Source organism: Callithrix jacchus, chromosome 1 (assembly GCF_049354715.1).
Source record: "Callithrix jacchus isolate 240 chromosome 1, calJac240_pri, whole genome shotgun sequence".
NCBI lineage: Eukaryota > Metazoa > Chordata > Mammalia > Primates > Cebidae > Callithrix > Callithrix jacchus.
Window position 1 is genome coordinate 212,576,085 of NC_133502.1, and position 20,094 is coordinate 212,596,178.

At 46.7% G+C, this 20,094-nt stretch overlaps 1 protein-coding gene across 8 annotated transcripts in view; it reads left to right on the top strand.

The window, feature by feature from the left end:
* The window catches only part of CECR2 (CECR2 histone acetyl-lysine reader), a 190,351-nt gene that overhangs the window by 93,003 nt on the left and 77,254 nt on the right, over nt 1–20,094 (top strand). For all 8 annotated transcript variants that reach the window (XM_035282811.3, XM_035282914.3, XM_035282860.3 and 5 more), the window contains exon 2: nt 12,085–12,179. In XM_035282811.3, coding sequence (XP_035138702.3) covers nt 12,085–12,179 — 95 coding nt within the window. The remainder of the gene's footprint in view (nt 1–12,084; nt 12,180–20,094) is intronic.

Consider the following 20,094-nt stretch of genomic DNA (forward strand, 5'->3'; position numbering starts at 1 on the left):
CTCCTTTCTCTTCTACACCACCCCGTGGGTCATCTGAAAGAGAACTGCTGAGAATTCACCCAGTCTTTTGAGACCGTGAGCTGATGAGAAGTGTGTTCTGTCTTTGCCTATGGTCTGTGTACTGTCCCAGAAGCAGTTTCCTAGAAGACAGCTATTAGGTCCTTCTTGGTAGAAGGGGAGGACAGTCATCTTTTGAAGCCCCTTCAGCTGGGGCTTGTCCTTTGTTTATGCTGTGGAGGTACTTAAAACACAAAAGGATTTGTTGAACCCCCTTCAGCAGGTCCCTGTGTGAAGAAAAAGGGATTTGTGGAAGAAACAGGAGTTATGCCCTTTGCCGTTGGTGAAGCATCTCCCTGAGAATAAGTAATGTTGGGCTCATGTGGCGGGCTCTTTGAAGGTGTCTAAGATGAAATGGGGATACTAGGGAATAAAGGAATGTTTTTTCAGTTGCTGCCCTCTCATTTCTGTGTAATCTGCATCTTGCTCTCTTACGATTGTGTTCAGGTCACCAAGTCTGGCCCTCGCCTTTGTAGGTTTAAAATTGGAACTACACTGGCCGGGTGTGGTGGCTCACACCTATAATGCCAGTGTTTTGGGAGACCGAGGCAGGAGGATCTTTTGAGGCCAGGAGTTTAGTCATGGTTGTGATAGGATAGTTAAAAGAAATGAATGATTTAGCTGCCATTTTGCATTTGCGAGAATGTAAAGCATGAGGGACTGAGAGCTGTGCTCTGTGTTATGGCTGAAAGCATACGGTGTGTAGTTTTCTGTTTTGTTTTTTGAGACGGAGTCTCGCTCTGTCCCCAGGCTGGAGTGCAGTGACGTGATCTTGGCTCACTGCACCCTCTGTGTCCTGGGTTCAAGAGATTCTCCTGCATCAGCCTCTCGAGTGGCTTGGATTATAGGTGCATGCCACCACACCCTGCTAATTTTTGAATTTTTTAGTAGAGACAGGGTTTCACCATGTTGGCCAGAATGGTCTCAATCTCTTGACCTTGTGATCCGCCCGCGTTGGCCTCCCAAAGTGCTGGGATTATAGGCCTAAGCCACTGTGCCTGGCCAACGGTGTGTAGTTTCTAGGATGAAAGCCGTTCCTGTATGCAGTACAAAGGGAGAATGGATTGTGTGATTCCAGCGAAGCAGACTGCTTGGTTTCCACTCGTTCTGCATGATTTGAATGCATCTTCATCGTTCTAAGATTTAGTGGTAAGGGAGCTCTCAAGCACTGTATTCAGACATCTTATCCAGTTGAGGTATTTTGTCTCTGTATTGGTGTAGTCTAGGTTAGCCCAAAGGAAAAATGTTTGCACCACCTCTGAATAGATAGAGTCTCACTGTGTCGCCCAGGCTAACACTTTGGGAGGCGGAAGCAGGCAATCCCAGGTCTCTACTGCCCCAAGCTCCGGGACTCAAGCAGTCCTCCTGCCTCAGAGTGCTGGGATTACAGGTAGGACCTACTGCACTCGGGGGTTGTTTGTATTGTTGCCCCTTGTGTTGCTAAGCGATTTCCTCCTAAACACAGTTAAGTGTGGTGGCCCATGCCTATAATTCCAGCGTTTTCTGAGGCCAGGGCAGGAGGATTGTTGCAGGCCAGGAGTTGAAGACCAGCCTGGACAACACAGTGAGATCCCATCTCTACAAAAATTTCTATTTAACGAGCTGAGTTTGTTGGTGCATGCCTGTAGTCCCAGCTGCTCCGAGGCTGATGTGGATCACTGGAGCCGGAGTGGTCGAGGCTGCAGTGAGATCATACCACTGCATTTCAACTTGAGTGACAGAGCGAGACCACTGTCTCTTAAAAACACCCAGCAAACCGCCACCTCTGCCCAAAACACAATGACGGCCATAGGTCCCAAGTCTCCGAAATATATTTCATGTGTGTAAAATTGGATATGTAACTGTCTTAGTCCATACTGTTTTGCCATAACAAAATATCACAGATTTAGTACTTTATAAAGAAAAGAAATTTTTTTTCCCCTAGTTCTTCATGCTGGGAAATCCAGTTTCAGGGTGCCAGTATCTGGTGAGGGCCATTGTGTGACACCTTGTCATCCCACGATGGGAGGCAGGAGGACAAGAGGTGAGAGGAGGTGAGCCAGAAGGCACAACTCACGTATATAAGGAAACCCTTCTCTTGATAACTACCCCACTCCCAGGAGGACACTGACCCATTCATGAGGGCCCCACCTTCCTACACTGTTGCATTCACGATTCATTTTCCAGTACTTGAACTTTAGAGGACACAGTGAGACCAGCAGTACCTTTGATGGCCCTCACATTCATCGCCATCCAACACACACCACCCTTCTAATTCTAGGGTCATTTCTCCCAGGGCTGATAAAGCTCTTACCCCATCACAGCGCCCCATCACTGCCTCTCCCCTGACAGGGTGGGAGCATGATGCCAGTTCTTTATCTTAGGGCTGCTTTCCTGTGATGAACAGCACACAGCACGTGCTCTTTCGAGGCTAATGTTCTTTTCAATAAGAATTCAGTTCTCATGGCTCACGCCTGTAATCCCAGTACGTTGGGAGGTGCAGGCCAGCAGATCACAAGGTCAGGAGTTCGAGACCCGCCCAACCAACATGAAACCCCGTCTCTACTACAAATACAAAAATTAGCCGGGCATGGTGGCACATGCCTGTAATCCCAGCTACTCAGGAGACTGAGGCAGGAGAATCGCTAAAACTCAGGAGGCAGAGGTTGCAGTGAGCCGAGATCGGGCTACTGCACTCCAGCCTGGGCAGCAGAACAAGACTTTTTCTCAAAAAGAATCCAGTTCTCTTTCTTTCATTATAAGCCCGGGATTGTTCCTAGTTGTCCTACCTTTCCAGATTTCTTCTTGATTGGATTTCAGGCGTGTCTGGAAATCTTCATCCACATGTTCGCCTCAGCATTTCTTTTTTGGCGGTGACCTGCACGTTGCTGGAGTACGGTGCCGAGTATGTCCAGATGCCACGGCTGCCTTTCTGATTGTGTGCCTTCTCACGGTCACAGGTCCCTAAGATTCTGAGTTGATTGAATTGGCTCAGTTACACGAACCTACCACATTAACAGACACGCACACTGAAATTATATATAAAGATTTCTGTGGGCAGGGCGCGGTGGCTCACGCCTGTAATCCCAACACTGGGAGACCAATGTGGGCGGATCATTTGGTGAAGTCAGGAGTTTGAGACCAGCCTGACCAACATGGTGAAAGCCTGTCTTTCCTAAAAATAAAAAAATAAAATAAACATAGCTGGTCATGGTGCTGCATGCATCTTTAGTCCGAGCTACTCAGGAGGCGGAGGCTGGAAAATCACTTGAACTTCAGAGGTAGAGGTTGTGGTGAACCTCCACTGCACTCCAGCCTGGGCAACAGAGCAAGACTCCGTCTCAAAAAAATAATTTTTCTCTGTATGCACATTTTCATTATATTTATGCAGGAGACAAGGACACAGTTAAGAGCAACTGGACTTAGCACGATGGAAAATTAAATCCCATGTGAAACCTCTAGGACCTTATCTCTGGTATCACTCCCCGTCCCCCCCACCTTTTCTCTCCCCTGTTTCTGTTTATCCTTTAAAGATACTATAATCTGGCCAGGCGCAGTGACTCACACCTGTAATCAGAGCACCTCGGGAGGCTAAGACCGGCGGATCATGAGGTCAGGAGTTCGAGACCAACATGACCAACATGGTGAAACACCATCTCTACTAAAAATACAAAAATTAGCTGGGTGTGGTGTCGTGTGCCTGTAATCCCAGCTACTCAGGAGGCTGAGGCAGGAGAATTGCTTGAACCCTGGAGGTGAAGGTTGCAATAAGTGGAGATTGTGCCACTGTACTCTCTGGCCTGGGTGACAGAATGAGACTCCATCTGAAAAACAACAACAGCAACAACATGCAACAGTACTGTAACCTTACCTTTTCTTGGATAGGATTAAAACTTACCTAAAACTTTCCCTGTCCATTTTTCTTCACCTACAGTTATTTGCAAAACCCTGTTGACTCCGCTTCTGAAACTGTTCTTTTGTCCTTTTTTCCATTTCCATTGTCATTTCCAGTGCTGGCCCCATCACCTCTTCCCAGACAGGATCCTCTCGCCTCCAGCCTCTCTCCTGTACGGTATGTTCTGCAGACCACATCCAAATTAACCTTCCAAGTTCGATTATTCTTTCTTTTCCTTGTTTGAAAGCCTTTGGTGTTTGAAAGACTCTCCAGTCTGTAACACACATTCCAACCACACACCATGGAACTGGGGAGCACTCACATCCTAACTGGGAAATTAGTCTAAGTGATGACATCCAGATGACTCCATCTGGTATCTGAGGCTGCCTGTGGTCTGCTGCAAACCTGCTTTTTTAGATTTCTGCTCTGGCCATGCTTGTCCAGTATGCTGGTCACCTAGTATAATTGTACTCGTCACCTGGGAAATTGTGTTAAGTACTGGGGAGTGACCAAAGACTTGTGAACAAAGAAAAGAAAGAATAATCAAACTTGGAAGAATGAAACCTAGAAGATGTCACAAAGGGTCCAGCTTTTGCAGTGCTCAGGAATTGTTTATATGGGCTTTTTGTTGTGGTTGAGACAGTCTGGCTCTGTCGCCCAGGCTGTAGTGAAATGGGTACGATCTCAGCTCACTGCAGCCTCCCTGGTTCGAGCGATTCTCCTGCTTCAGACTCCCCAGTAGCTGGGATTACAGGTATCTGCCACCACACCTGACTCATTGTTGTATTGAGACGGGCTTCATCATGTTGGACAGGTGGGTCTTGAACTTCTGACCTCAGATGATCCACCTGCCTTGGCCTCCCAGAATGCTGGGATTACAGCTGTGAGTGACCACACCCTGCCATGTGGGCATTTTTTTTTAAAACGAGAGAATACTCGTGGAACTTATTCTTAGCTTTTTTCCCCCCCCAAGACGAAATCTTGCTCTCTCACTCAGGCTGGAGTGTGTTGGTGCAATTTCGGCTCACTGCAACCTCCGCCTCCCAGGTTTAAACAATTCTCCTGCCTCAGCCTCCCGAATAGCTGAGATTACAGGCACTCGCCACCACACCCAGCTAATTTTTGTATTTTTTAGTATAGGCGAGGTTTCACCATGTTGGTCAGACTGGTCTCGAACTCCTGACCTCCTCACGATCTGCCTGTCTCGACCTCCCAAAGTGCTGGGATTACAGGCATGAGCCATCGCACCCAGCCTGTTTTTAGCCTTCTTAAACTTCTGGAGCCGGTTTTAGTAATTTACACATTTTCAGAAAACCCTATTCTAGATTTATGCATTTATTGGTGTAATTAGTATTTTCCAGTTAACCTAATATTTTAGAGTTGCAGTCACATTTGAGGGGAGGAGCTATTCCGTTTCCTTTCTGTGTTACCAGCATCCAGCCAGTGACACAGCTGTTTTGTGGACATGCGTGCAGCACAGCAGCAACACGGACCTGGCCAGCCTTTAGGGACTCATGGGATACATCTCTTGGCCAACTGAAAGTGTTATACGGCTGGGTTCAGGTCCCTCACCATTATACCCACTCGAGCTGATTTATACTTTACAATCTAAATTGGCATGGGGCATGCCTTTGGGATTAAATTAATTTATACCAAGTTAGAAAGCATCAGCTGTCAAAGTCAGGGGAGCCTTCTGGAGGCCAGCGTGCTTTCTTTCTCTCTGTATTCTGAGCCCACACTCCAGGCATTCTCTCTTGGTTAGCAGCTGGGACAGTTCTTCAAGAGGCCTGCTTTGCATCCCCTTTGTGTCGGCGCGGTTCTGGGTCCTATACAGAAGCCAGACCTTTGACGGAGATACTATGTAGTAGTTGGTTACCGTGCCAATTAGGAAGATTTGCAACCCTCTGAAATAAAAACAGCAAACAACGATTTTTTTTTCTTTAAACATTTTCCCTCTTATGGGAATTGCAGCAGCGGAGAGCACATGGATGATCTTGATCCTTATTCAGAAGTTGAAGAAAAGAGTTTTTCTCTTGACTACCTCTTTAGCAAAAGATTAATGAGCATTTATACAGCGAACAGAAACACATCAAGCCAGGAAAGGTAGCTGTAACGCTATTTAAGGAAAGGTGTGTGACATGGGTTGTTAGGGTTACGAGGACGGAATGTCCTGCGTATGTCACTTGACCGCCTGGAGTCTGGAAATCGTCTTTGTGTTAAGCAGGCAGGACGTCCTGAAGTGCGGAAGGGTGACTGCTTTTCTCAGGAGGTAGGGAAAGGCCCTGTTTCTTCTGCTCGTTCCCATCGCTGTGCGAGGTTGGGAGCTGGCCCCTTCGCTCACCTCTGAGATCTTTTCGCAGCAGCCACTGCAGGGCTCGAAGGACTGGTTCCTTGAGGGTGAAGGTAGAAGGATGTTCAACAGACTTTTCCCTAATGAGCTCTGCTGCCGCTGCAAAGGCGGCAAATCCTGTTACTCCCTTCAGCTACTCTCTGAAGCGGCACTGGGGCCGTGGTGGCGGGTCTCCCTGCCCTATGCTGATTAGCTGCCTTTCTGCTGTTTTCTCCCCCCTTCCTCTTCTGTCCCAGAGCATCTTGGCAAAGTTCAGATTTCTGTGCTCACAGCTCAGTGCTCACAGAGAAAAGGAAATACAAAAGAAGAGGAGAGAAAGTGAGAGGAAAAAAGAGAGAAAAGGCTGGGGTGGAGATTTGTGGGAGATTCCCTTATTGCCTTAGTCTGAGACTTAAGCTCTGGGTTGGAACCTTAAGTAGTCAAGCTTTGTAAGCAGTAACCTGGATTTCCAAATCGTTCTTGCAGATAGTTTTCTCGGCACATGAACACAGCAGGCTATATATTAAAAGCAGATGAATTTCTGTTGTTCGGAAACCTCTGAAATTTGAAAAAGACACTTGGCTGTTTTCCACAAACTATGATTGTGTTGAAGGTGAAATCGCTGGAAGACAGATGTTTTCCGGGAGCGTTCCCTGTGTGCCACTGTTTCATCCAATCATTACAGCCCTCGGAAACAGGCACTGGCAATGCGGAAAAGCAAAATTTGATTGTAGTAACCACAGTTGAAAGTGGGCAGGTCAACAGTAGTAAGTCAGTTCACATTGTGGTCAAACAGGTATTTTTCATCTTGCGAATGCCAGTATCTGAAATAATCATACCCATTGAAATTAATGGGAAAACGCTTTAACTGATCAGCCAACATTTTAACTGTTCAGCCAATTCTTTTCAGCAGGATTGAAAATAGCTTTCCTGGCCAGGCCCGGTGGCTCACGCCTGTAATCCCAGCACTTTGGGAGGCCGAGGCGGGTGCATCACGAGGCCAAGAGATCGAGACCATCCTGGTCAACAAGGTGAAACCCCGTCTCTACTAAAAAAACAAAAATTAGCTGGACATGGTGGTGCGTGCCTGTAGTCCCAGCTACTCGGGAGGCTGAGGCAGGAGAATTGCCTGAACCCAGGAAGCGGAGGTTGCGGTGAGCCGAGATCGCGCCATTGCACACCAGCCTGGGTAACAAGAGCGAAACTCCGTCTAAAAAAAAAAAAAAAAAAAAAAAAAAGCTTTCCTGTTTCTTTCCTTTTTTCTGTTTGGATATAAAATTCTTCCTCTGCATTTCATCGCAGTTCGGAGAGACCAGGGCTTGTATTTACTGTGCCTGGGTTCATCCGTTTGGTACAAACTGCCCGGGTTTACAGTTACTAACGGGAAAGGGAAAAGGCTTTGCTCTCCAGGGCTTCACCACCCATCCTTCGTTCTCATCTTCACGGATGGTGTGTCTTAAGTTCTTCTGAGCTCCAGGTGTAAGTTCAGCAGTGGCTTCGTCACCTTGCAGGTTGGCTTGGATTTGCAAATTTTTTGGTGGGTTTTCTGGGTGGCTCCTGACACATTAAACATAATGTCATGGAATTAGATTTAAAAAGCGACTTTACGGCCGGGTGCAGTGGCACTCTGGGAGGCCGAGGCGGGTGGATCACGAGGTCAAGATATCGAGACCATCCTGGTCAACACGGTGAAACCCGATCTCTACTAAAAATACAAAAATTAGCTGGGCACGGTGGCACGTGCCTGTAGTCCCAGGTACTCAGGAGGCTGAGGCAGGAGAATTGCCTGAACCCAGGAGGTAGAGGTTGCGGTGAGCCAAGATCGCACCATTGCACTCCAGCCTGGGTAACAAGAGGGAAACTCCATCTCAAAAAAAAATAAATAAATAAAGCAACTTTACATTGTGACCCTGTTTTTAATGACTTGATGAGTTAGTTACTGTATTCCAGGGATTATGTAATGGGTTATGGCAGGCAAGGGAGAAGAGTTGGAATATTTAACAAATGACACAGAGTTCTTCTTCCTCCGTTGGTGTGTCCTTTGAGAGACCATTTAAGCCTATTCAGTTCTCCTTGGAAGAGCTGGTTCCACAGCCCTTATATTCTGCTGTCTATGTGTTATAAGGAAAGGCACTCCTGACACTTGCTACGATGCAGAAAACTTGTTTTGCCTCTTTGAAGGATGGTATTTTCGCTAGAACCCAGGCAGCACTGGTGAAAATGGCAGCGATGAAGGGGGAAGCCGGAAGAGGATATTTGTGTGCCGAAGGCAGAGGTGGAGAAAAAGTCATTAGAGTTCCCAGAAACCTAATTGTAAAAGTGATATCCATGGAGCTGGCACGTAAACCACACGGCAGGCTTCATGCAGTCCCCTCCTTGTAGTGCCCTCCCCATTTTTAGCTTATGGTCTCAAATGTGGCCATTGTTATTTTTTTATTTCTGTGGGGATGGGGTCTCGCTCTGTTGCTTAAGATGGTCTCGAACTCCTGGCTCTAAGCGACCCTCCCACCTCAGCCGTCAGTTTGCCTTTATTATCATTCAATTTGGAACTTGCATCCTTAAGAAACATCTTAGGAGACATCTGTGAGTGCAGACTCTAGCACCTTTTATCATGATCCCATTGTGCTCTTAGTCTACGGTGGCACAGAAGGGAGCCCAACTGGACCGATAGAAATGTGTGGGCATGGACCGGGCATGGTGGTCACGCCTGTAATCCCAGCACTTTGAGACGCCGAGGCGGTCACATTATGAGGTCAGGAGATCGAGACTGTTGGCTTGCTTTTTGTTTGTTTATTTGTTTAATTTAATCCTGACCAACATGGTGAAACCCCGTCTCTACTAAAAATATGAAAATTGGCTGGGCATGGTGTTATGAGCCTGTAATCTCAGCTACCCAGAAGGCTGAGGTAGGAGAATTACTTGAATCTGGGAGGCAGAGGTTGCAGTGAGCCGGCATCTCGCCACTGTATCCCAGCCTGGTGACAGTGAGACTCCGTCTCAAAAAAAAAAAAATGTGTGTGGGGTTGCGTGGATGCCACAGTGACAGGTAGCAGTGGTGGTAACAGCATGGCGGAGCTCAGCTGGGAGGACTTCGCAGGTAAAGTTTCTCGTAAAGAACTACAGTGTACTTTGGCACATGGAAAGGAATCCTACCTAGGGAGAATGACACATGTGAGGGCTTAGAGAGAAGACACAGCGTTTGGGGTGGTCATTCTAATTGTAGAAATCATCAGGCCTTTCTAGAGTGGAGAACATTGGTCAGCAGGGAGCAGCGTGGTCGTAGGAAGAACACTGGACTCGGTGAGCTGGGTTTCACTGGGCTCTGTCACTGCTCTGCTGACTGCCCTCGGAGAAGCCAGTTAACCTTTCCAGACCTGCTTCTTTATCTTGGTCCTCCTCCGATCCTTAAAAGAGACAGGGTCTTGCTGTGCTGCCCAGGCTAGTCCCAAACTCCTGGGCTCAGCGATGCTCCTGTTTCAGCCTCCCATGTATCTGGGACCATAGGCACGCACCACCACACCCGGCTGGTTTCTACAGGTTTAAATTGCGAGAACGGAAGTTGTGACCTGTAGTTTCATTTCCAGCTCTGGCATTCCTTGATTCTGACCTGCCTTTCAAATGAGATGACCTGAGACTTTGATTTGAGGATTTTACCTCTGTTAGAAGTCACTGGGAGGCTTGCCCTGTGCCCAGCTTAAAACACGAGCCATTCAAGTCTTCCCTCGCCTCAGCTGGCCTTTACTTCTGGCAGACCTCGAATTCCTGTTTCTCCTTTCTTTCTCCTTCTCTCATTTAGTAAGTCCTTCTGACCTGTCTTCCTATACGGTTGGCTCGGGCTAACATCTTTCCTCCCACCCTCTACCACTAGAGTTCTTATATATACGCAGCAGCTAGATCAGTCTCACTTTGCCTCTCTGTAGAAATAAACTGAGGTGGACCACCATTGTCTCCCGAGGAAAGGACAAACTCATTAGCTGCGTATTCAGGATCGCCTGTCAATCTTGGCTCACGTTACTCCCCTTCACATAAGCTACGGAATAGTTAAACTGAACCTAATATCCTCCTGCACCTGTTCATGCCCCGCCTCCCTCCCCATTGTCACTCGGTCACAATTTCCCATCTCACCAGCTCTCCCAGGCTCCCACAGCAAAAGTAACCCTTTTCTTCTCAGCTCCCATCGCATGTTTTCTGTACCTGCTAGTTCTGATTGGTCTGTGTTTTTTGTTTGTTTGTTTGAGACAGCGTCTCACTCTGTCGCCCAGGCTGGAGTACAGTGGCGCGATATTGTTTCACTGCAGTCTCCACCTCCCAGGTTTAAGCGATTCTTGTGTCTCAGCCTCGGTAGCTGGGATCACAGGTGTGCGCCACCACACCTGCTAATTTTTGTATTTTTAGTAGAGACAGGGTTTCACCGTGTTGGCCAGGCTGGTCTCGATCTCTTCATTTAAGTGAGCCACCATGCCTGGCCAGAGCCATGGTGTTTCTCTACTGGAAGCAGGCCACCCTGTGTAGTGTCTGCTACCATACAGTTGCTGTTAAGATCAGAAGTTGCATCTTACACACATCTCGTCCTTTCAGAACCTTTAATAAGATTGTCACAAGTTTGGTTTTACTGGGGATTATGGATTGGGCTATGAGCAAGTCAAACCGTAGGGAGCAGACTCTTGGGAAATGGTTTGCATTGCAGAAGATTGCATCCTGGTTGAAAGCCTGTGCGCAAACGTTTCTGGTATGAGACCTGATGACCTAGAACAGATGTTGTCAGCTCAGAAAATGCCTGCTTATTTGGGTTATTGCGAAGGGAAATAGGATCTCCTGAAGTTCCCACTGCCACTCTTTGTCCAGTGGCCCTTTCCCAACAATTCTTTGTGAGAATCCCATGTCATGATAAGCTGAACCCCAAGCAAAGCAAAGACCACCTACACAGGTGTTACCTCATTCTCTTTAGATGATGTAAGGTTAGCCTCGGTTCTCGCAGTCTCCTGTCATCAGCCATGTAGGTGTGGTGTCCCAAAATAAAAATTGTCACTATTGCTTACTAAGCAATGCCATTCAAAATGCCGTGGTTCTTGAAAGCTGTTGCAGATGGTTTGTCTCTGAGAAGGTTTAAGTAAAAGACAAATACTTTGGCCGGGCGCGGTGGCTCACGCCTGTAATCCCAGCACTTTGGGAGGCCGAGGCGGGCGGATCACGAGGTCAACAGATCGAGACCATCCTGGTCAACATGGTGAAACCCCGTCTCTACTAAAAATACAAAAAATTAGCTGGGCACGGTGGCGCGTGCCTGTAATCCCAGCTACTCAGGAGGCTGAGGCAGGAGAATTGCCTGAACCCAGGAGGCGGAGGTTGCGGTGAGCCGAGATCGCGCCATTGCACTTCAGTCTGGGTAACGAGCGAAACTCCGTCTCAAAAAAAAAAAAGAGAAATACTTTGTAAACAATTACATGAGTGCTTTTCCTCTTTTGCTATTAAAATAGAAAGCAGTACAGTACATTTATATTTATACTTGATTATATATAAACAAAGAGTTAAGCTCTTTATGCAGCGGCCATTGATTTATCAAAACGTTATACATGCTTCTTGTCACGTACAGGTAAGAGGAATGGGCTGGGGAGGGAGTCGTGGGAGAAAGAAACCCCCAGGAAAAAGAAAATGCGGCTCCAGTTGCTCTACTCACAGTAACCAGAAGCGAGGGCACAGCTGATCTCTGGCAAGTCCACCTGCTCCTGGGACCGTTCAGTTATTGGGGCTTGTGCTGGCAGCAGGGAGCGGGTGTGTTTTACGAAACCTCTGATTTCTCAACTTCCCTCTCTGCCTCCCTCAGGAGTTAGAAGCTGCTCTTCACAGAGATGACGTGGAGTTTATCAGTGACCTGATTGCCTGCCTGCTTCAGGGCTGCTATCAACGAAGAGATATCACGTGAGTAGTTCTGGTCTTTCTAAGTATCTCTTGCGGGGAGAACTAATTAACCAGCCTTAGTGATGTTTCCTGTCTGCTGCGACAAGCCAGAATGAACCGTTAGCCATCACGGGACGGTGTAGTTGGTGGACACGCACGTGAATTTCGTGTTTGGCTCGTCCCACAGTTGAGTTTTTATTCCATCACAGCCTTTGAGTTTATTTCACTCTCACAAATCTGTGTCACGTACTCTTGGATATGCCAGCTGACATATTTGAGTGTAGAATTTCTTCTTGTATTTGCCTCTTTCTGATTTTGTTTGCAGTGTGGTAAAATATTGCCTAGGAAAGGAAAACTAGTTTGTATTACGTTTCTGCCATTTCGGTATCTTCTGTCGCTTACATAGCCAGCAGCAGCCGTGTAATTAACAGAAGCACCCTTGCGGTGTAACTGCAAGATAAACAGCTCTCCAGTGCCTTTGAGAACGTAGAAACCTTCAGCAAATGTGGTGTGTGGCAACAGAGTCCTGATGGGACCTCTTGTTTGGATCTTTACTTGATACACATTCCTTGGCTGCGTGTCTAGAGAGAGCAGAACTGCAGGGCAAACTCACAAAAAGCTGAGATGCGGTGGGTTTCCCAGTCTCCTGCCCTCTGATGTCATGTGGGGGTTTGAGTTGTTACGGTTGATATTTCTTAGATAGGTAAAGATGATGGTATGAAGTATTTTTGTTGTAATGAATTCGGTCTGTTAGGGCTGGACATGAGGCTTGCTGTTAATGTGCAGTAAAGTTGTATACAAGGTGAGAGAATGTAAATGGTGTTTTGATCAGGGTGGACGTCTGCGTTCTCTAGGGGAGAGTTATTTCTCCTGCACTCAGTATAATGCCTTTCCCCCTAGAATACCGAGGTTGTATTTAGAAATACAAATAAACTTAAAAGTATACCTTAGCATATTTCCTTCCATTCTCTATGTAAGATGCATACTTGGGGTTTGTATTTTTTAAGCACTGTTGTATTCATACCTTGTGTATAATTCCACATTTTCATAATCTGGATTTTTTTTTTCATTATAGCAATCAGTTGTCTCATAACCAGATTTTCTCTAAATATCATTGTCAAATAATCCAGTCTGGTAGCTGACAGTTACATCTAGCTTTTAGCTGTTATAAACACATTATAAAGCATAGCTTTGTACAAAATTCACCAGGTTCCTGGAAGTGCATCACTCAGTCAAAAGATACGCCCATTTCAGATCTTGGTTTTAATCAAGTTGCCAGGCTTCCGATCGCAGAGGTGGTTGTATTTTAGCCTTAAATGATCAGGGCATGAGTGTGTCTGCCTGCATGTCCTTTTGAGCCCTTGGTTCGCAGAATGGTAGGTCCTGGCAGCACAGGAACTCACTAGGTCTCTTGGAGCTCACAGTTCTGACAGGGAGGTCCACCCATCCTTACAGTAATGATTATATAGTTGCCACTTACACAGCTACAGCAGTAAGTGCTTAGAAATAAAAATACAACATATTAACAGCGTATAACCTGGGGTAAGGAAGTGACTTGTGAACTAGGCCTTCATATGTGGGCTGTTTTCTCTCATAGGATGTTCCTCAGTGGCAGGGTTTATCCCTCTGATTTGTCCTTCTGTTTAAAAAGACAGAGTAATGTCCTTCAGAGTAATGGTTACAGAATTATGTCATGTTCTTTAAGAAATCCCCTTATTATCTTATCATTCTAACTCGAATGAAATAAACCTATGAAGAAATTTGGGCAAAACTGATATCTCTACAAAATGATCTCTTTTTTTGTGGGGTGGTGGGGGGACAGGGTCTTGCTCCTCACCCTCGCTGGAATGCAGTGGCAGGAGCCTACCTCACTGTAGCCTCAGCCTCCTGGGCTCTAGCAGTCCTCCCACCTCAGCCTCCTGAGTAGCTGGCACACAGGACTGTGCCACCATGCCCACTGATTTTTGACAATTTTTTTTGTAGAGACAAGGTCTGTGTTCCCCTCGCTAGTCTTGAACTCTTGGCCTCAAGCAGTCCTGCTGCCTTGGCCTCTCGAAGTGCTGGGATTACAGGGAGCCTTGCCCCTACAAGTATTTTTGAAATAATGCGATACCGCATCCCTTTATCTGTCTTGAATTTACAGTTTATTGGCCTTACTTTTTCCTTAAGTTAGTATTCTTTTGATTTTCTAGGTTTATTATCTGTCTCTTTTCAATGTAAATACTCATGTCTACTTCAGGGTGTGTTACTTATCCACTGTTAAGTAATAAATTACCCTAAAACTTAGCAACTTAAAACCACAGAAATCTGTGATCTTACAATTGCTGTGGGTCAGGAACCTGGGCCAACCACGACCGAGTGTGTTTGGCTCGAGATGGCTTTACAGGACTGTGGTTAAGGTGCCAGGTGACAGCAGTCATCTTGAAACTTACTATTCTTGTATAATACACACACGCAGAGAAGTACACACTTCCCAATTCTACAGCTCAATGAATGTTCACAAACTGAACACACCTGTCTAACGTAGAACCTGGAGAAGAAAGAACACTACAATGTACCTTAGTTTTTCACCGAAGGGAATGCCTGAAGTGATGGTTATGTGGTCCAGCCGTCACTGTGAATGCGCACTCGTTCCTATCTGAAGTTCTGCTTTGATCTCATTCTAAAGAAAATTTGGATAAGTGAATGTTTACCTGCTTTCCCTCCAAGACTCAACTGTTATATACAGCTTAAAAAGTTACTTAATTTCTTTGTGCCTAACTTGCCTCATCTATAACTTGGAATGAATGATAGTATTATGAGGACTAGATGTTAAATGTCAGCTTACCATGAGGGTTAAATGAAATGATTAGTGAGAAGCTTTAGAACAACCTTGACAGTATATACGGTAATCGTCGGGTATAGAAACACTATCCTTGCTTTTTCGTAGCTTAGAAAGCAAATCTTGACTTGAGCAACTTTCCTTGTCCTTTTCCATGGTGGTTTGCATGTTTTAGAACAAGGGCCAGCAACTGTTTTTTGTAAGGGCCAGATGGCGCAGGCAGCATCCGGTAGTATCATTCTGTTCGGTGCAGACTGCATTACAACAGTGGTCACGTGAGATCAGATCGTGATGGAATTGGAAATGTCTCTCCCCTGGAGACATTGTTGCAATTGTAATATGGCAGCACGTGGGTGCCTTGCTCACGTGGCTGTGGTGATGCTGCTATAAACAAAGCGAGTGCACTGCCAGTCATGTGAGCCCTGCACATGCAGCCATGTCCGCTGCATAATCCTCCCTAGGAAACAACTCTTACTGGTTTCCGTATTTACTCTGCTGTACTCTGAATCATTATTTTAGAGTGCATTTCTTCTAGTTCTATTTAGTTCCTTTAATACAGGCTCTCCCTCTGGCACCCAGGCTTGAGTACAGTGGCACAGTCTTGGCCTCCTGTAACCTCCACCTCCGGGGTTCAAACGATCCTCCCACTTCAGCCTTCCCAGTAGCTGAAACTACAGGTGCACACCACCAGGCCCGGCTCATTTTTTTTTATTTTTTGGTACAGATGGGGTTTCACCATTTGGCCCGGCTGGTTTTGAACTCCTGACCTCAAGTGAGCTGCCTGCCTCAGCCTCCCAGAGTGCTGGAGTTACAGGTGTGAGCCACCAAGTCCGGCCTAGTTACTTTCTAAACGTTAACTATATACAACAGCCTCAGGCAGGTCCCTCAGTAAAGATTCCAGAAGGTATTGTTACCATAGGAGATGACAGTACCATGCATGTTACTGCCCTGACTTCAGTGGGACAAGATGTCAAGGTAGAGGACAGCGATATTTATGATCCTGACCCTGTGTAGGCCTGAGCTGATGTGTGTGTTTTTGTCTTCATTTTTAACAAAAGTTCAAGTGCAAAAAATAAAAAATTTCAACAATAGAAAAACCTTATAAGGATTTTTATAAAGAAGACTGCCACACGGTGTCTCATGCCTGTAACCCCCGCACTCTGGGAGGGTGAGGCGAGAGGATGGCTTGAGGCCAGGACTTCGACAGCAGCCTGGGCCATGTTGCAAGACTCTATTTCCACTAAAAAGTAAAATAATTAGCTGGACATGGTGGCGCACGCCTGTAGTCTTAAGCTAGGCAGGTTGAGGTGGGAGGATTGCTTGAGCTTAGGAGTTAAAGGCTGCAGTGAGCTACACTCACCACTGCCTTCTGGGGCTACAGAGCAGGAAAAAAGGAAAGAAAATATTTTCATACAACTCTAAAAAGTATTTGAAGCTATTACTACAAGATTATCAAAAAGTTAAATTAAAAGTTTATAGGCCGGGCGCGGTGGCTCACCCCTGTAATCCCAGCACTTTGGGAGGCCGAGGCGGGTGGATCACAAGGTCAAGAGATCAAGACCATCCTGGTCAACAAGGTGAAACCCCGACTCTACTAAAAATACAAAAATTAGCTGGGCATGGTGGCTCACGCCTGTAATCCCAGCACTTTGGGAGGCCAAGGCGGGTGGATCACAAGGTCAAGAGATCGAGACCATCCTGGTCAACAAGGTGAAACCCCGACTCTACTAAAAATACAAAAATTAGCTGGGCATGGTGGCGCGCGCCTGTAATTTCAGCTATTCGGGAGGCTGAGGCAGGAAGAATTGCTTGAAACCCAGAAAGCGGAGGTTGCGGTGAGCCGAGATCGCGCCGTTGCACTCCAGCCTGGGTAACGAGCGAAACTCCATCTCAAAAAAAAAAAACAAAAAGTTTATAAATTGTTAAATGTCAGGGTAAGCAAAATTTATTGAGGAAAGGGTTTTTTAAAAAATAAACATAGTGTAGCCTGCGTCTGCAGCCTTTAGAAAGTTTACGGTGCTATGCAGTCATGTGCTAGGACTTCACATTCGTTTACTGCTCAGGTACTGATTCATTCAGAGCAACTTTAGTCCCGCAAGCTCCATTCATGACAGGCTGTTTATACAGACAGGCTGTTTTAAAAACCGTAACCGTGCATTTCTCAGAGCGTGTCTTTTTTTATTAAGCAATGCATGATGATTTTAGGATCCTCATTCCCAACAGAGTCTCACTCCATTCCCCGGGCTGGAGTGCATTGGCCCAATCCTGGCTCACTGTAGCCTCAAGCTTGAAGGCTCAAGCAGTCCTCCTGCCTCAGCCTCCTGAGTGACTAGTCTTACAGGTGCACGCCTGCCTCGTATTTTTGGCTTCGTGTTGCCCCTACTCAGCTCTGTTAACTGTGAAAGCAGCCATAGGCAGTACAGAAAAAAGCAGTAGTGACCGTGTTTTATTAGAACTTTATAACCAAGGTTTGGCATTGCTATCATTTTCACCTGCCAAGGAAGACTTCTTCTGTTAATTTTTTCCCCCTAACTATTAAAAAATATAAAAACCATTATTAGAGGCTGTTTAAAAAAAAAGCAGTGGGGAGGGGTGGGTGGGTGGGCGCAGCACCTCACGCTTGTAACGGAGGCTGAGGTGGGCAGATCACTTAAGATCAGGAGTTCGAGACCACGTCTCTACTAAAAAAACAAAAATTAGCAAGGTGTATTGGCGTGCACCTGTAGTCCCAACTGCTCAGGAGGCTGAGGCTTGAGAACTGCTTGAACCCAGAAGGTGGAGGTTGCAGTGAGCTGAGATCACACCACAGATCTCAAAAAAAAAAAAAAGGGGGCATCAGGCCAGAGTTGGCCCTTGGGTTATAATTTGCCGATTCCTGTATTTAGGAAACCAGTTATGATTCCACTTTCACTAAGTCAGTCGTTACAGCTGAAATATGGAAGCCACATTTCCTTTCAACTGTCCTCTCCACCTGAGGGTTTTGCACTTAGAGGACCGCGTAACAGTGCTCGTGGAAGTAATACCAGCCAGCATGTCCTGTGTCCTGGATGCTGCCAGCTGCTTCTCGAGAACACTCACTCAATCCTCCCGACAGCCCCCTAATAGATGTCACCTCCCGTGCTCATGCCGTGTCCTTACTGCACCTTTTCTATGTTTAGATATGTCTAGACCCACAAATCCTTACGTTTTTGCAGATGAGGAACTTGCGGGATAGAGCGGTAAAATCAATTGCCCAAGGTTACACAGCCGGCAGCTGAGACAGTACAAATCTGTCCCCAGACCTCCAGCCCGTACCTGCTGTAAATGAGAAATACAGAAGGAAAGTCTGAAGTAAAACGGTTTTCCTTGAACACAGGATTTTAAACTCTTTGGCACACTCTGGAAGCCCATGAAATACAGTACTGGCCGGGCACGGTGGCTCATGCCTGTAATCTCAGCACCTGGGGAGGCTGAGGCAGGCTGCTCACTTGAGCTCAGGAGTTTGAGACGAGCCTGGGCAACATGGTGAAACCCCAGCTCTACAAAAAGTATTATGCAAAAATCAGTGGGGTGCAGTGGTGCACACCTGTAGTCCCAGGTACTCAGGAGGCTGAGGCAGGGAGACCCTGTCTCAAAAAAAGAAAAAAAAGTAAAGTCTTAAAGGATGAAATTTTTGATATAGTTAATGTTTTATTCATCTAACAGGAGAACTAATTTTCCAGTCACTGTCTTCAGCTATATGTGAGCATAAGTACTATTTGGAAATATCTGCGGTATCTTTATTACTTCAGTAGAAATCGGATCTTTCTGTGGACCTCTGCTTTAAAAGGTGGGTGTTATTTGTTTTGTTTTTGTTTTTGTTTTTGTTTTTTTGAGATGGAGTTTCGCTCTTGTTACCCAGGCTGGAGTGCAGTGGCGCGATCTCGGCTCACCGCAACCTCTGCCTCCTGGGTTCAGGCAATTCTCCTGCCTCAGCCTCCTGAGTAGCTGGGATTACAGGCTGCGCCACCATGCCCGGCTAATTTTTTGTATTTTTAGTAGAGACCGGGTTTCACCATGTTGACCAGGATGGTCTCGATCTCTTGACCTCGTGATCCACCTGCCTCGGCCTCTCAAAGTGCTGGGATTATAGGCTTGAGCCACCGCGCCCGGCCCTGTTTTTGTTTTTAGGACGAGGTCTCACTCTTTGCTGCGGTGAGTACGGTGGCGCACTCATAGCTCACTGCAGCCTCCAACTCCTGGCTCAAGCCATCCTCTCACCTCAGCCTCCTGAGTAGCTGGGATGACAGGCAGGTGCCACGTGCCTGTCTGAAAGGGTTTGTAAATCCTAGATCAATCTGCAGTCCATCATCAGCAACTTAAACATGAAAGGAACCTCATCATCGAGTACAGTTTATTTTTTTTTACCTGAGGAAACTTACACAAAACAAAACGGGGATAAGCCTGAGAGACATTGAGAATAAAGTCTCAATTCAAGTGATTCTCAGGAATTCATTCATTTTGTTGCCAAAATAAAGTGGTATTTGACTAGGCGTAGGGCATGGCAGCTGGGCTCTGAGGAGGCCCCCGTGATGCTGTGGAGCCCTCTGTGCCTGTATGTGACACGCCCCTGGCGGCATGTCAGTCACACACTAGTGTTCGCTGTCACAATCTGAAGATGCCCCTTGCGGCTTGGGTGAAGCAGGAGCCACGCTGGGAAAACCCATGGGGCTGGGAACGAGGGTGGCCTCAAGAGCTGAGGGTAGCCTTACCACAGCCATGCGTGCTCCCCAGGATAAACCAGGCCTTAAGAAAGCATGTTAGGCAAGGGCCAGGCACGGTGGCTCACGCCTATAATCCCAGCACTTTGGGTGGCCGAGGTGGGCAGATCACAAAGTCATGGGTTTCAAGACCAGCCTGATGAACATGGTAAAACCCCATCTCTACTAAAAATTCAAAAATTAGCTGGGCATGGTGGTGTGCACCTGCGGTCCCAGCTTCTCAGGAGGCTGAGGCAGGAGAATCGCTTGAACCTGGGAGGCGGAGGTTGCAGTGACCCGAGATCGCGACACTCTAGCCTGGGTGACAAGAGCCTGTGCGACAAGAGCGAGAGTCTGTCTCCAAAAAAGAAGAAAGTTAGGCAAATAGTGGGAGTCA